Source organism: Sorex fumeus, unplaced genomic scaffold (assembly GCF_029834395.1).
Source record: "Sorex fumeus unplaced genomic scaffold, SorFum_2.1 ptg000008l, whole genome shotgun sequence".
Classification (NCBI taxonomy): Eukaryota; Metazoa; Chordata; class Mammalia; order Eulipotyphla; family Soricidae; genus Sorex; species Sorex fumeus.
In genome coordinates, this window is record NW_026606065.1 from 88,808,694 (window position 1) to 88,826,174 (window position 17,481).

General features: G+C 39.7%; 1 protein-coding gene across 12 annotated transcripts in view; it reads left to right on the forward strand.

Moving 5' to 3' along the window:
- Window positions 1–267: 267 nt before the first annotated feature.
- The window catches only part of SUPT20H (SPT20 homolog, SAGA complex component), a 37,175-nt gene continuing 19,961 nt past the window's right edge, over window positions 268–17,481 (forward strand). For 5 of the 12 annotated variants that reach the window (XM_056109290.1, XM_056109325.1, XM_056109344.1 and 2 more), the window contains exons 1-14: window positions 269–380; window positions 2,165–2,258; window positions 5,347–5,382; window positions 6,012–6,070; window positions 6,305–6,371; window positions 8,072–8,198; window positions 9,424–9,527; window positions 10,277–10,393; window positions 10,500–10,553; window positions 11,499–11,638; window positions 15,118–15,274; window positions 15,363–15,419; window positions 16,283–16,354; window positions 17,114–17,271. In XM_056109290.1, the coding sequence (XP_055965265.1) occupies window positions 2,256–2,258; window positions 5,347–5,382; window positions 6,012–6,070; window positions 6,305–6,371; window positions 8,072–8,198; window positions 9,424–9,527; window positions 10,277–10,393; window positions 10,500–10,553; window positions 11,499–11,638; window positions 15,118–15,274; window positions 15,363–15,419; window positions 16,283–16,354; window positions 17,114–17,271 (1,151 nt within the window). In that variant the 5' untranslated portion in view covers window positions 269–380; window positions 2,165–2,255. Of the gene's footprint in view, window positions 381–2,164; window positions 2,259–5,346; window positions 5,383–6,011; window positions 6,071–6,304; window positions 6,372–8,068; window positions 8,199–9,423; window positions 9,528–10,276; window positions 10,394–10,499; window positions 10,554–11,498; window positions 11,639–15,117; window positions 15,275–15,362; window positions 15,420–16,282; window positions 16,355–17,113; window positions 17,272–17,481 lie in introns of all 12 variants that reach the window. The other 7 variants (XM_056109283.1, XM_056109316.1, XM_056109351.1 and 4 more) reach the window with 2 other exon arrangements.

Here is a 17,481-nt window from a genome sequence, read left to right on the forward strand (position 1 = left end):
CGCAGGCTCGAGCTAGGCCCCGCCCCGGACCCGCCGGCGACGGGGTCCCAAGGCCCGCCTCGGCGGAGGCCCGCGCAGGTGCGCCGAAGCGGGTGGGCGTGGCAGCGGGGAGGTCAGGCGCGCGAGATCTGGCCGGGGTCGGAGGTGAGCGAGCGGCTTCCGGAGCGGCTCTGGCCGCTTTCCGGCCCCGGAGCTCGCGGAGGAAGACGCGCTTCTCGGAGAGGCCGGGCCGGGCGCTCGGCGGGGCTCCGCGACCGACCTCTGCTGTCGCCTCGCGCCCACGACTTGCCAGACCGCGTTTTTTTTTTGTTTTTGTAGTTTTTTTGTTGTTGTTATTATTTCCGGTTTTTTTTGTTTTTACTTTGAGGTTCCAGTTCGAGGTATTTCCAGCACCTGCAAGCATTTGCAGTAGCGCCTGGGGGCGGGGGCGGGGGCGGGGGCGGGTGTCAGTGTTGAATCGAGGCCGCTAGCTTCGTGGCCGCCGAGAGCCCGAATCGGTACGGAAGCGCAGTTCGCTGGCAGGGTCCGAGCCCGCGTTGGTGGTGGGATGCGCGGACTCGCTGGCCGCCTCGGTCACTGCAGAGAAACGAGCCTGGCGACGCGGACGCTGTCTCCTAGCTACCCCGCCCCCCGCTTCGGCCCCGGGAGGGGACGGGACCGTGTTCCCAGAACTGGTGGGGAGCCCGGGAGAGGGGGCCGCGAGCAGGGAGGGGGCGCGCCCTGCTCGCGGCCGATCCGGGTTCGGTCCCCGGCATCGCGGCCCCCGAGCACGGCGCCAGGAGTCGGGCCCGAGCGGCCCCGGGGGTGGCCCAAAGACAAAGCAGAACGCAAGAGCCCTGGCGGGAGACACGCGAAGGGGATGCTCCAGGGCGCTGCTCCAGATGGGCGGTACCAGAAGCGTGGCCTTAAGTGGGGAGCCGTCGTCCCGGCCGGACGTCATCCCGGCGGATGTCGAATGCCGGGCCTGTGGCATGGACGGGATCGAAGGGTCTGCAGGCGGGAGGAAGAGGGGGAGGTGAAAATCGGAGAGTCCGGTTTCCTATCCTTGTGTGGCCCGGGCGCACTCCTGCAATTAAAATGCAGATGACTGCGGTAGTGATTTATCCCTACGCCTCTGAAGTGTTGGTTTTTTTAAGTAGCACGCTTAAAGACTAACCTCCGCAGTGTAGGTAACAATGTAACTAGTGTACGTAGTGCCAAAGTCACCGAGCTTTTTTCACGATCCTTTATCATTTTTGCTTTTTGGGTCCCACCTGGCGATGCCCAGGGGTTGATTCCTGGCTCTGCACTCAGGAGTTACTCCTGGCGGTGCTCAGGGGACCCTGTGGGATGCTGGGGAACAAACCCGGGTCGCCGCGTGCAAGGCAGCCGCCCTCCCCGCTGTGCTATGGCTCCAGCCCCCACAGTCCTTTATTTTCAACCTAAACTGGCAAAGCCCGAGCTTTTTATTTTAGTAGACCAAAAGCCACCAAAACATTTTTATGTAGATGGCAATTCTTATGTTTGGAGCCTGTTTGGAAGGTCGGTATTTACCCCGCTGTGTATAGACATAGACGCGCGGAGGTCAGAAGGTGTCCGGTGGTTTCGAAAGCAAGCGTCTCTCGAGCAAACGAACGCAGCAGGGAGTTTGCAGGCTGCTGAGCGCCGAACCAACCAATGGGAATCTCGGAGGAGGTGGCCGCGTGGGCAACCCACTTAGGCCACCTCCCGAGTTGAGACTCCGTATTTCAGAGGAAGGAGCTGCTTCGGTGCCTGGGTTGCTGGAGGAAAGAGCTGAAGGGTGGGAGCAGTTGGGCATTTAGGGGGCTATCCTGAGTCTTGTATCGTGACGGTCAGGAAACCTGTTTTGTAAAACGGAACTGGACAGTGAGCAGGGCCATGGGGTAAGGTGCTAGAGTACCAAAAACGAATAGTAATGGTGACACCAGATTTGATACACGGAATTCAAAAACTTCTCTCTCCTGGATGTTATTTTTTAAAATATTACTTGCCGAATTTATTTGCCCTGCCTCCTTAGAAAAACTCAGTAAGAGTGAATTGTGCAACACGAATCAGTGATCATGAAGAAGTATTAGGAATATATAAGCCTTGAATAGTTTTCCTTTATTTAAAAAAAATTTCCTTTTTCTCAACTTTTTAATGGGAATTTTTCTTGTTTTTGCAGTACTCTTAAGATCTATATTCAAGAAATGGTTTTCATTCCAGTATATCAGCGCACCTAAGTTTATCTTCTTGAATGTCCATTTGATACCACAATGGTAAGCCAGAGCTCATATTTGTGTTTCAGAACGTTCACTTTTTTCATCTCCATAATAACACCTATATTAAGGGAAGGCTTATAGGACCTGGTAGAGGGACCTGGGGATCTGGTGATGTCTATGGTGCTGAAACAATGTATGCATAAAATTACCATATGCAGTATTGCAAGTCACAGTACTTCAGTTTTTTAAAAAAATGTAATCATATGCACAGATAATTTTTTTTTTCATTGTCCTGGTTGGGAGATTACTTAGCAGTCACATGCAAATGCTCTTTACAAAATATGAGCTTATTTATGTTCCTTCTTATAATCCAGATCATTAGTGAGAAGCATGGGTATAAATACAAATTGTTTGGGGTAATAGGTACGAATTTCTCTTTTTTAAAGTCTTAAATATATATTTTAAATTAGAAAACATAAGATGCTTACTAGAATTACATTAATTTTTGCAGCACAGTGTTAGCCTTTTGATGGTATATTTGTTTACTAACTTAGAGGTACTAACCACATAGGACAAGGCTATTTTTGCTTAATGACTTTTCTATTAATGATTGAAAGACAGTGAGCTAAAAAGATTGTAGAAAGTTTAAGGCTCTAGCCTTGCATATGATCAACACCAATTCAGTTCCTGCCAGGGCCTATGGTCACCCAAGCCCTGCCAGTAGGGAATCCTGAGCACCGCCAGAGGGTGTGACGCCTGCCCCCCCAGAAATTTGAATAAGAACGTTTTTGGATGTTTTGAAAGATTAGCATTTATTAGTGAAGGAATAATTACCCACCACTGTGTTGAATAAACTTTGGAAAATGAATTTATCTTCTTTGAGCTCCTGTCAAGTATGGCCCCAGTTACCCTTGAGCTCAGCCAGAATAGACCCTGAACCCCACAAAAATTTTTAAATGATACGGTTATATCCAAGATTCCCTTGGCAATATACTTAATTATAACCAAAAGTTTGGTCTTTAAAAATATAGCCCTCTTAGTGTCTGTCAGGCCAGGATTGTTTCCTACTTCCCTTGCATGTGAGGCCCTGGCTTGAAACCTGGCACCGTTCTTCCCCATCTGCCCTTCAAAGAATAAAACCTTATTGTCAAAGAGTGTAGAGTTAACGGTTCTGTTCATGTGTTGGAAGGTGGCTTATGTTCAGAAATGTAATTTTGAATATTGGGACTCTGTTCCTTACAGGATTTTAAAAAACTCATTTGTTTAATGATCTTCTGGAATGATCTGGTATTTTGTACCCTTTCTGCGTTAATACTTTTTGTTTTGTTTTGTTTTATTTTGTTTTGGGGCATACCCTGCAGTTCTCAGTGCTTATTCCTGGCTAAGTGCTCAGGGGACACTCCTGATTATGCCTGGGGCCATATGGGATAGTGGTGTTGACTGCATGTAAGACAGGTACCCTACCCACTGTACTATCTCTCCAGTCCCCACATTATAAATGCTTGATAACATGGGAGATTTTTTTTTTATTATTGCAGTCTGTAAAAAAGTTAGCTATATTTGTCATTGGAATTCTCATTCCATGGGACAAGGTTGACAGGGTCCCTTAAAAGTTTTCAGTGATTCTCAAAGACAGGGCTGGAGCGATAGCACAGCGGTAGGGTGTTCGCCTTACAAGCGGCCAACCTGGCCAAACCCGAGTTCGATTCCTCCGCCCCTCTCGGAGAGCCCGGCAAGCTACTGAGAGTATCTCGCCCGTACGGCAGAGCCTGGCAAGCTACCCGTGAGGTATTCGATATGCCAAACACAGTAACAACGAGTCTCATGATGAAGACGTTACTGGGCCCGCTCGAGCAAATTGATGAACAACGGGAGGACCGTGCTTACCGTGCTCAAAGACAGTGATATTTATATTCTCTGTCCTATCTTCTGTTTCAGTGGGTGCCATGAATTTTATCCTATGCAACTTGTAGGTAGAATTATTGAAAGCAGAAATAGAAAAATTTAGGTCATCATAAATTAAAAAATTCTGGTCATCATAAATTAAAAAATTCTGTGCCTCAGAATTAAAAGTTACTACTTTAATTAAAAAATACTATAACTCTGTGTGGTACTTACCCTCAGAGTTGAAGGAATCTATGAATATTATGTTTGCTTGTAACCTTAGTATACTCTGGTATTCCAAGTGTCACTACAAAAGAAAATTTTATAAATGAATAGGCTAGAGTGTACCTTTTTATTTCTTTCCTTTGCCTTAAATAAGTGGGCTGGAGCAACAGCACAGCGGTAGGGCGTTTGCCTTACAAGCGGCCAACATGGCCAACCTGAGTTCGATTCCTCTGCCCATCTCGGAGAGCCCGGCAAGCTACTGAGAGTATCTCGCCCGTACGGCAGAGCCTGGCAAGCTACCCGTGAGGTATTCGATATGCCAAACACAGTAACAACAAGTCTCACGATGGAGACGTTACTGGGCCCGCTCGAGCAAATCGAGCCTTAAATAAGAAATGGATAAAGGACAGGGTTCTATTGGTAGATATAAACCAGGCAGCTGTCAAGTAGTAATAGTAAAGTGTCATCATTTTAAGATGAATTTCTTTTTTTAATATTACTGAATTAATGTCTACAAATAACATGGTTGACACTATTTTTTTTGAAATAGCATAACTGATTGTATATTAAACTTAATAAAATGGGGTAATGATAATGATCATTTGCTGCATTTGTTAGGCACTGACCTAGAAATTCTGTAATACAGATTCTCTGCTTTATATAAAACTTTGGTTATTAGGTAATTAACATAATAGCACACCAATTTTCAGAACCCCTAGCAGATAAGGAGGTTATTTTACAGCTTAATTCATGTATTTTCCTGAATTCTCATATTTCCCTTAGAATGCTGAAGAAAATGAAAGTTACATATAATTCCCCCTCTCCCACTAGCCACAGAGAAAATAGTTTCAAAATTTTTTTGTCTAATTTGCTATCATTACATGTTCATGATTGCTATTTCTTTCATAAGATATTACATAGAGTGGAGTTAAGAAAGAAAACATGTTAGAACTTTTTGTTGAAGACAGAAATGTTATGTGTATTTTATTTGTGTGAAAATAGCTAATAGCCAAATATACTTGTTTACTTTTTACAGCAGCAAGCACTAGAACTAGCTTTGGATCGTGCAGAGGTGAGATGTGCCTAAGCTATGTATTGAAATAACATTGTCTTTAGTTGACAAAACTCACTTTTAAGAGATATTTGTGTATGATTGTCAAAAGGTATTATTTTAGGACAAGTATGCAAATAATTTGTTGTCATTATACAAAAATAGCAGGTGATGTTTGTGTCATTTGTTACTTGGATTTCTCAGAGTGCTACCGGATAAAAATTAAAGTACTTAGGAATAGATGCTTTACTTGCAAAAGAATATAGAATTTCTAAAATCATGTTTTCCTATTCTGACAAGTTTTCTCATTATTGAATTAAAGGGGAAAATAGCTTTAAAAATACAGACTTTGCAATTGAATATATCATGCATAGCTTATTGAAACTTTCTGACCTGTGAGATGACAGTTGTGATACTATATATTTTACAGATGCCATAGTAGTAAGATAATTGAGCTGAGTTTTATTGCATTTTAAAGTTCACTTTAGCTTAATTAAAAGTTGCCATTTTTCCTACAAGGTAGGAGTTAATACTGTTTAGACTTGAATGACTATTCTTTATAACCTTATATCTGTTTTAATTAAAGTTAATATAGTTGTTCATACAAAAGACAATCTGTTTTCATAAACTTTATTTATTTATTTTTTTAGTATGTTATTGAAAGTGCCAGACAGAGACCCCCTAAAAGGAAATACCTATCTGGTGGAAGGTATGAAAACTTACTTGTTGACATACTAGAGTCATCGAGAAAATATGATACCCAGCATTTAACCTTCTATATGGGACCTGAGCTAAAAGTACTTTGAATGTATCAAAATAAGAAGTAACTAGCTACCATATTCTATTCTACATCACCGCTAACTTTTTTGATGAAGACTTACAGAAAAATTCAAATAGTATTTGTTTTATGATGATTCACATTTTATTTATTATTAAATTTTAGAAAATCTGTGTTTCAAAAACTTTATGATTTATATATTGAAGAATGTGAAAAAGAACCTGAGGTTAAGGTAAGTATAGACTTTTTTTTTCTTTTATAGTTTTTAAAAGGAAAAAGAAAGGGTAAATTCAGAGTTTTACTTGAGTGTTTGAGTGTAATTCGGTGTTTTTGTAGAATAGACTCTCTGTAGCCATGGCTAATGCCAGCCTGCTTCGGTAGGAAAGGGGACCCGTGCTTACTGTCTCACTAGGAAGTAAAGGGAGAGTAAAATCTGTGTTATCTTTTGCTTCCCCCTCCCCCCAAGAAATTATTTGCAGACTAAAGACAGGATGGGAGAAGGGGGTGGAAAGAAATTTTTCTTCACAATCATTTCCATGGGAAAGTGAAAACTAATAAAGCAGTGTGTAGGTTGGCTGGGGAGATTGCTCAGAGCTCTGGGGCGCCTGCTTTTCAGGCTGCATTATCCCCAAGCACTGCCAGGTGTGGGCCTTCTCCCTCCAAGCAAAAAAACAGTAGGAAATTGAAGTATGATAATAAAATGTGAATTTGATCACGAAGACTATCATATGGTCAAGTTAATTCATTTGTATTTATCAAAAATACAGCAGAAATGAATTTGATTTCTTGATGTCTTTGAGACTTTTTGGTCTGATTTTTGATGTCGGTTTTGGGCGCCCCATCCCCAGTGGTGTTCAAGGTCTATTCTCGGTGCTCTTGGGTCACCCCTGCATATGCTACATAGTTGATGCATAAGGTGCCAGCTTCAAACCAGAAGCTCCTACGTGGAGATTTGGATCGACTTCCTCAGCCCTCCTATAGCTCACCTTGAATTAAATTGAACCCAGACTGTTTCTAGAAGTGCTTTTTAACACTGCCAGTTTATCTGGTCTGTCATGCCAAATTGGGTTTTCTAGATACTCAAAATATAAAAATTTTTTTTCACTATTTTTTCTTATATAAAATGGTTTGCCCTTTTTTTTTCTTTACAGTTTTCAAAATGCAGGGATTTTTTTTCTCTTATGGTGACAGTAGAATAAAGATTTGTTTCCTCTCTGTTTGACTGTATATAATGAAATATTCTAAGCCTTTGTTTTTCACCATCATGGCAAAAGTGTTTATTGACTAATAATCTATGTAAGTAAGAATTGATGAACGAAATTGCTCCATATGTTACATTTTTGTCATGCATTGCTAAAGCAATGAATTTTGATGTATGTGTATTATATTTCTTAATTTATTTTTGCTTTGAACTCCCTGATTTTTAAAGAAGCTTTTAATTTGAATTCATAGAAAATTGCTTACTTTCTCCTACCAATTAGTTATTTTTAGCATTTCATCTTAGCGCTATTAAACTTATTTGGATCTCATTTAGGACATAAAATATCTAAGAAATGATCACCTGTAACAGTGAAAAAGATTTACCCAGATTTTTATTTGTATTGATAAATGCTAAGAGTATAGCATGTATGCTTATTAACAGTGATCTGCTTATTTTTAATATTTGCTACTTTTATACTAAAAGGTACATAGTTAAGTAATTGTTTTATAAATTACTAGATTTTCTTTGTGATATGAATTAATTTGCATAAAACCTAGTAATCAAAAACTAACGTAAATGTCCTATTTGTTGGCTCTAATGTGTGAATCTTTCTCTTATAGTCAGAATTACAATGTAGGCATACCAATCCAGTTTGATTTTGTTAAATTATAGCATTATTTGTTAAGGTGTTATTGGATTATTTTAATGAACTCTACTTCTCTTTAAAGCAGAAGTTACGAAGAAATGTGAATTTGCTAGAGAAGCTTGTGATGCAGGAGACATTGTCATGTTTAGTGGTCAATTTATACCCAGGAAATGAGGGATATTCGCTAATGCTCAGGGGAAAAAATGGATCAGGTAAGAACCTCCAGAAAGCAGAAGCTGTACAAGAATTGCTCTTGCAAGTGGAATGTGCTTTCTTTAAGAAATAGTTCTTTAAGGTAGGGAAGGGAACACTAGGACATGGGGAAGAGAAAAGTGCCTGTCACAGGGCCAGGCTGGTGGGGCAGGAGGGAGACAGGATATTGGTGGAGGGTCGTGGGCACTGATGAAGGGATTGGTATTAAAACAATGGAAGCCTGAAACTCAGTCATCTGTATCTTTGTAACTTTAATTCATAGAGATTCGATTTTGTAAAAAGTAGTTCTTAGCCAGCTAAGTGATCATTCATTAGAGCAGCAGATCAGTAATAATTTGACGATAAAACTTTGATCCCAGATTTTCTACCATTTAATGTCTGTGAGAACATTAGGGCTGGAGCGATAGCACAGCGGGTAGGGCGGTCGCCTTACAAGTGGCCAACATGGCCGACCCGAGTTCGATTCCTCCGCCCCTCTCGGAGAGCCCGGCAAGCTACCGAGAGTATTCGATATGCCAGACACAGTAACAACAAAGTCTCTAATGGAGACGTTACTGGGCCCGCTCGAGCAAATCGACGATCAACGGGAGGGCCTTTACCTTTACCTTTTTACATTAGAAGTCATCTATTAGTAGTCTCCCTAAATATGCATTTGATTAGTATGCATATTCAGTCTTTATATTTGACATGCATATTTAAGCATTCTGATTAACATTTTTCATTTGTAAATATACAGATTTTACTCTAAAAGCGTCTAAATTTTGAGGTGATGGTGTTACAGGTTCTGCATGGTTCTGCATCTAGTTAAGCTTTGTTAGTGAGTTGAACTTTTAATGAAAATATAATACTAAGAAAATTTTCTGTATATGATGTTTTTGAGATTAGGTACCAGACCACTTTGGTTTTCAGATTAAGAGTAAGAAATTTTGAAGAAACTTAGAGTTCTTGACATTAGTATTTTGTCAGTCTAATTTTTTTTAATTGATTTTGTGATATGTCGAATAGTTTCCCACAGAATGTTAATTTGTTAATGTATTTTTCTTCTTTCTGGTCTCAGTCATGTCATTTTAAAAGTTTTTTTTTTTTACCAATGTATAAGGTTTATAAGATTTAATGTGTCTCAGGTGCACTTATTGGGTATTTTTTAAAATAAGTCATTTAAGTTATGCTACTAGGCTTTTCAGTGATCTGATTAATTTTAAGAAACTTTGTTTTAAAATTAAGATTCTGAGACCATTCGACTGCCTTATGAAGAAGGGGAATTGCTTGAATACTTAGATGCAGAAGAATTACCTCCTATTTTGGTTGATCTTCTAGAAAAATCTCAGGTATAAAAATTAAAATTTCTTTTTTGGATCTTTTAAGTTAATTTTGAGAGACATAGTTGGCTATGTGGAATAAGTTTTATAAGGTTATTTATCCTTTGGACTGTTTCTAAAATACATGTATTTAGTTACGTCTTCTAAGATTTTTGTGGGGTGGAGTTAGTTGGGGCCACATCTGGCATTGCTTAAGGTTTACTCCTAGCACTGCTCAGGAATCATTTTTTTTTTGGGGGGGGGGTCACACCCAGCGATGCACAGGAGTAACTCCTGGTTCATGCACTCCGGAATCACTGCTGGCGGTGCTCAGGGGACCATATGGAATGCTGGGAATCAAACCCGGGTCGGCTGCATGCACGGCAAACGCCCTACCCGCTGTGCTATCGCTCCAGCCCCTCAGGAATCATTTCTGACAGTGCTTAGGAAACTATATACTGGGGTGGGGATCAAAGTGGGTTTGGCCATGTGCAAGGCTTAACTCCAGTCCCCTAAGATTTTTGTAATGTATTTATTCAGAAATCTCGATAGCTAAAGTCAGGAAATTATTGAAGAAGCTACATAGTTCAGAGCCACTGCCAGGAGGGTTTCCTGGAGAGTTTTCTGAGCATTCCTGGGTGTGGTCCTAAAACCAAAAAAATAAATATTTGTGTGAATGACTAAGGAATAACTAAAAGTGAAAGAATCTAAAACATTGAAATAAACTTATTTCTGGAGCTTTTTGAAAAATGACATTTAAATATTTTCATTCAAAACAGGTTAATATTTTTCATTGTGGCTGTGTTATAGCAGAAATACGTGACTATAGACAGTCTAGTAATATGAAATCTCCTGGTTACCAGAGTAGACACATCCTCTTACGTCCAACAATGCAGGTAAGGCAAGTTTTTTGGGTTTTTTTTTTGTTGTTGTTTTTGTTCTATAAAATGTTTTCACATGTTTCATATGTAAATATATTTTTTAATATTTATTTTCTTCTAGACTTTAATCTGTGATGTGCATTCAATAACAAGTGATAACCATAAATGGACCCAGGTTAGCTATTTTGTTTCTTAATCCCTAACAAGAAAAGTAGAAACTAAAACAATGCTTACCTGCTCAATTAATCTCAATGTGAAATTCATTTTTCATCCTTTCTCAAACAGAAAAAATTTGTCTTTTTTGTTCCGTGAATATAAACAGATACTGATTTTCAGTTACCTAGAATGCTAGAGAAGGCATAACCTGTCTTTGTTAATTGTACTTACGTTCACCATGAGACTAGCCAAATAGCTCTTCAATGCTAGCCTCATCACTGAGTGTTCTTTAAATTCTGTGTTGCTTTAGAAAAGAATAGTTAATTAAGCCAAAGAAAATAATTAGTCCAACTATGAAATAAGATTATGAAATGCAAGTCACTTGTAATAGTAGCAATAAATTGTTTTCTTTTGGGCTATAGTCTTTTCATCAACAAAAGGCAAAAACTATTGAATGATCATCCAAAAATAAAAGCTTTGGGGCCAGAGCTTTAGCAGGTAGGGCACCTGCCTTGCTAGCAGCTGACACGGATTCTATCCCTGGCCTCTCATAAGGTCCTCTGAGCACCGCCAGGAATAACCCCTAAGCATCACCAGTGTGACCAAACACACACACACACACCCCCCAAAATAAAAAAAAAAAAGCGCAGTGGTCACTATTGATGATTGTTGGACCTTGAGTTTACTCTGAAGATTGATGATGAGAGCAATTGCAGCGTCTGTTTTGCTGTTCCTGTATGAACTGTACACTGGTGGCCCGTAGTTATTAAGAGGAAATTCTTTAAAAATACTATGGCTACTAACTAGAAAAGGAATGATAGGTTTCTGAAACATTTTCTCAGTTATTTTAAAATGTTCGGTTACTATGGTTCTTAGCAGACTCCCATGTATATTACTGGGTTGAATAATATGTATAATTTGAAAGTCTAAACCAGCTATTCACATCAACTCTTAAATGTTTCAGGAGGACAAACTTTTGCTTGAGAGCCAACTGATATTAGCTACAGCTGAACCATTGTGTCTTGATCCTTCTATAGCAGTAGCCTGCACTGCAAACAGGCTACTGTATAACAAGCAAAAGATGAACACACGCCCAATGAAAAGGTAAAAGCGCCTCTGTGGATGTATAAAACGATGTTCTAAATAGGTGGCTTTAAATTTTGCTGTTCTTCTTCTTTCCCTCTAAGTTTGTAAGTGCTCCAATTACCCTCTGTCTCCCGCCCCATAAGGTTTTAATGGATTGGGCTTTTTTTGTTTGTTTTAGAATTTAATGCTCTAATAAAATAATGCTTTATCTGTATTTTGTAGAGCTGTCTTTCCATCAGTTTAGAACTGTTCATCAAAAAAGGCTGAGAAAAAAACAACTGTGAACAGCAAGAATAATTTGCTGGTTTTGACTGACAAAAACCAGTTTACGTTTTGTTAATATTTTCAATAATTCAAAAAATTCATAGTTTTTGATTTGGTAAATATCAGTTTTAGGCATCAGTCTATAATAACCCGTTTTATAATATGGTAGGTTGTTTTAAAAGTTTCGGCTTAATGAAATAAAAATTAATATGGACTGCAGTCGATGTAGCTTATCAAGAACTCAGTGTGAGCTACAGAGATAGTATAGGGGTTATACACTTGCCTTATTTATTTGGACCATACTCAGTTTGATTCCTGGCATCACATGATCTCTTTAGCACTTTTCAGAAGTAAGCACTGATCGCTGCCAGGTGTGGCCCCAAAATAATTTATAAAGTAGTTGTTTGAGTCACCTGCATTTGATGGTTTTCATCTTCGAAGGGTCTCAAAACAGTTACTTGCTAAATTCTGTAGTTGGATGAGTAAATATATTATGAAGACAAGTTGCTCTTCGAAAATAGTAAACGGGCTGGAGTGATAACATAGCGGGTAGGGCGTTTTCCTTGCACGTGGCTGACCCAGGTTCAATTCCCAGCATCCCATATGGTCCCCTGAGTACCACCAGGAGTAACCCCTGTGTATCGTCAGGTGTGACCCAAAAAGCAAAAAAGAAAAGAAAAGAGTAAACAAGTCAGCACAGTTTATTGTCCTAAAGATTTTTATCTCTGTCCACATTCCTCCATTTCTACTCCCAGTGTCTTAGTTCACCTGTCAACATCTGCATCTATGTTTTCTATAATAAATTCCTATCCAGTATTTTGATCTCCCAGCTTCTGTTCTTGTTTCTTGGGTCTTTGCAACATCTTGTAGTATTTTATTGGGGACAGGGAGAGGAGGCACACTCAATGGTGCTCAGGGATTATTTCTGGCTCTGCTCTCAGGAATTACTCTCGGTGGGCCAGGGAGAGTCGTACAGGATGCTGGTGTCAGCTGTGTGCAAGGCAAGCACCTTATCCACTGTATTATCTCTCCAGCCCAATTCCTAGTAATCAATAAAAAAGCCTCAAAATTGGTTATTTTAAACCACTGCTTAAAATGTCCTTGAAAGAAGGGGAGGAGGGATAGTACAGAGAGTAAAGTGTCTTGCACGCTCCCAGCCTAGGTTCAGTCATTAAGACTCTTTATATTCCCTTGAGCCCCATCAGGAGTGATCCCTGAGTGCAAATCCACTATAAGCCTTGAGCACAGCAGGGTGTGGCCCAAACACAAAAGAAAAACATTTAACTTCCTTGAAAGCATCCCCTGGGTTTGAGAGGAACAGCAGATAGCTTCGAGAGCCTGAGCATACGGTTATGAATTTGAATCACTGATGTCCCACACATCTTTATGGTCCTGGCAGATCTTATGTTTGAGCCTTGAGACTCTGCTATCTTGAATCAACCCTCCTAACTCTACAGCCAGGGTTGTACTCATACGAGCACCAGAAAAAGGGGTACAACTCTAGCTAAGTACTGTAAGGAAATGAGATACACAGATTCCATGACCACGAATTGCAATCCCTGGGAGCATACATGTAAGTACTGAGGGATCCTTTTCCCCACCCTCCAACTAAAAACCTTATACCTACAGCCTGTGTGCCTCAACTAGAGTACAGACCTTGGTGAGCACATGAGGGAAAGTGCAAACCTCACAACCTTGAGTGCAGTTCTTGGTCGTTGCAACAACAAAGGGAAGGAAGGGGGCGGGGAGGAGGAGAAATATTTCTCAGAGGCCTAGAGAGAAAAGTTCAGCAGGTTGCTTGCATGCTTTACATGCAGGAGGATTTGATTCAGTCCTTGGCCTACAGAGAGCCCGAGCACTGCCAGAGTGACCCCCCGGGGTAGTGCGATTCTTGGTCATAAATCGTCCTGATCAGTGCCAGGCATTGCCCCCAGATTCATGAGTAAGCAAATTTTAAAAATAAAAATGGAGTCGGGGTGCTAGAGAAGAATGCAGAGTTAGCTTTTATAAGACCCTGATTTGATTCCCGGCCTGCATGATGAGCACTGTTAGTTATGCCTTGAGGATCCCTGAGAACAGCTAGATATGACTCGTCCCCAGCACCTCAGGGTCCAGTAGCACCACATTCTCAAGCCCTAGCGTTGAATCATCTGTTGTAGTTGACCAAGAATTGCTAGGAGTACCTCTGATCTGACACCTGTTTGGGAAGCAAATCTTGGTAATGGCCGTTTAAACATGTTATTTATTTGAAAGGCCTCTTTCTTACTTCGTGACCTCGTCTACTATTGTGTAGACCTAAGTGCTCTAAGAATACCTGTGTTCTCTGCCTTCAGATTTTAATTGTTGGCTGCACCAGCATTGCTTGGGCCCACTGTTATTTGAAGAGCACCAGGTGGGCCTTACCTGGTGCTGAAGCATTGAACTTAAGCCTTATACTAAAGCCCTTTCCCTTTAAAAAAAAAAATCATGTTTGGTGCTTATCTTGCGCTTGTCTTGCATGTGGCTGAGCTAGATTTTATCCCAGGCACCCTGCTGAGTGTGCCCCCGACTCCCCTTCCCCCAAATGAAGTAATAAAACCAGATTTGTTTTTGCTTTAGCACCTTTCGAGATTCTTCGATGTTTCAGGTACTCACTTTCTGATGTGATAGGTGGTTTTCTCTTGTCATTCATGTCTTAGGTCACTTACGTTTTTTCAAAGAATCCTTCCCTTTTCTTACCTCTCCCTAACACTGAAAACAGAACTTTTTTTTCCCTTTCTGGACTGATTCGCTACTTTTCCTCCTCTTTTCAGATTTGTTGTTACAGGAAAGGTTTTTGCCTAGGACTGTTTTCCCAAAATGGGAATTACCACCCTCTGGCCCAGACTGGATGGTAGTGATGTTGGATACAATTTTAGGCACATTTTATAATTGTTTTGTAAAGAAGGTAGATTTGCAGAGTGGTGATATGTGTATATACATACATACATATATACACACATATATAAATAAACATATACATACACATATATATATGTACATGTGTGCTGCATTTTGCATGTGTTTGTGTTTCTGGAAAGGGTTGGTTGGTAGCCCAGAGTTTTGGATCTTCTGTTCTAGGACATTGTGTGACAAGTGAGACTATTCCACAGATACTGTCGCTTTATTTTATGTGATATTGATTCATACAACCCTCTTTAAATTCTGCGGGTTTTTTTTAATTAGTCATTAGTTTCTATGTTTCTGCATTTCAGGTGTTTCAAGAGGTATTCCAGGTCCTCTCTGAACCGGCAGCAGGATCTCTCACATTGTCCACCTCCTCCTCAGCTGAAATTACTCGACTTCTTACAAAAAAGAAAGGAAAGAAAGGCAGGTCAGCATTACGACCTGAAAATTTCTAAGGCAGGAAATGTAAGTTGATTTTTAAATGAAGGTTATTCTGCCAGAAGCCTTGCTCTTTTCAGTTTTTATTTTATTAACACTACTTTTACTTTTTCAGTGTGTGGATATGTGGAAACAGAGTCCCTGTAATTTGGCTGTTCCTTCTGAAGTGGATGTAAGTCAGCTCTTAAACTGTACTTTTTTTTTTTTTGCTTTTTGGGTCACCCTGGCGACGCACAGGGGTTACTCCTGGCTCTGCACTCAGGAATCAGCCCTGGCAGTGCTCAGGGGACCATATGGGATGATGGGAATCGAACCTGGGTTGGCTGCGTGCAAGGCAAACGCCCTACCTGCTGTGCTGTTGCTCCAGCCCCAGACTGTACTTATTTTTATATATGATTTCTACGTTTAACCAACACCGCTTATACTTTAGGAAAAATAAAGATTCTTACTACTTTCAAAAACTGAATAATTGGTTTTTTTAAGTTGACCGCTCAGTTTCAGAAGCTGTGTTTTACATTAATTCAAATAAAAATGAAATCTTTTGATACTGACTTATATTTAGAGCAGCAGAAATAGCCACAACATGACATGGCACATTTTACTTAAGATGAATAAAATGCTTCTCGTGTTTTGGTTTTTTGTTTTTGTTAATATTTCATCATGATTTCCTGATGCATTTCTTCATTCACAGAATAGGCCAAATTACATAACCTTTACTGTTATTTCTTGAAGAGTGATCATATATGTATGTATGTATGTATGTATGTATTGTTTTGGGCCACATCTGGTAATCCTCAGGGGTTACTCCTGGCCCTGCACTCAGGAATCACTCCAATGCTCTTGTCTGTTAGTGCTTGTGGACCATGTATAGTGCTGGGGATCAAACCCCAGTTGGCCGTGTGCAAGACAAAAGCCCTACCTACTGTACTATTGCTCCAGCCCCAAATGTATTTTTTTTTATATGGACTAATGTAGGTTATTTTTTGGTTATACTGATTTTATTATAGCTGGTATTCTCTTGATTTGACTGCTTAGGTAGAGAAATATGCTAAGGTGGAAAAGTCCATTAAATCTGATGATTCACAGCCAACAGTTTGGCCTGCCCATGTAAGTAACATTGCAGTTTCCATTTCTCATTATGCTGTTTCTACTCTAGGGTCTGAATTTGTTAAGCATAAGTGAAATTGCCAGTAGCTTGGAATTTTTATTTTCCAAACGACTTAATAATGGTTCAGTGAATTTCAACAAGGAACTGCTATTTAGTTTTGTCTTGCATAAAATAAGAATTATTTTAGAGGACAGTTTTCTTTTTTCAGTTCATTTATTGAGATAGAAATTATTGGTATATACAGGAATATTAATAGCTGCATTTTTACTTGTAGTTTGATCATGTACTGTTCTAATTTGTTACAAAAGAGTAGTTGTTAGCCATTCTAGAATGCATTTTATTTAAATTTCCCTGATTATACTTAATTGCTTTGGGAAGCAATAAAATATACACAATGTTTAAATTAGTCTGTGAAATGAGAGATACATTGCTTTGCAACAATGAAAAGCAAATGATAGAAACATTTGCCTTCAAAAGTTTTAATATTTACATTAATAAGTCCAATGAATCACATTCTTCATATTTCACAGAGCCTTGATTATTTAAGTATTCCACTATAAGTATTTCATTAGAACTCAGTTCACAAAATTCTGTGTTAAAAAGGATCCTGAGTTTCATTCTCTTGGGCAGTTTTAGTTAGGTGTGTCGTCTAAGTGCCATTTGTTTTCCTTAGTGTGACATTTATTTCTGATTTTTCTTAATATGGTTATACATTTACTAGAGAAGGTACTTATTTGGGATGTTCCCGTCATTTTCAGGATGTTAAAGATGATTATGTATTTGAATGTGAAGCTGGTAATCAGTATCAGAAAACAAAGCTAACCATTTTGCAGTCGCTTGGTGACCCACTTTACTATGGTAAAATACAGCCATGTAAAGATGATGAAGAAAGTGACAGCCAAATGTCTCCATCCCAGTGAGTATATCTGATTGACAAAATCAGGCATCTATTGAAGTCATGAAATTTACATACAAGTGGTACAATATGGAAAGTATCATGCTAAGCGAAATGAGTCAGAAAGAGAGGGATAGACATAGAAAGATTGCATTCATCTGGGGGATATAAAGTAACAAAGTATGAGATTAATACCCAAGAATAGCTGAGATCAGCACCAGGAGGATTACT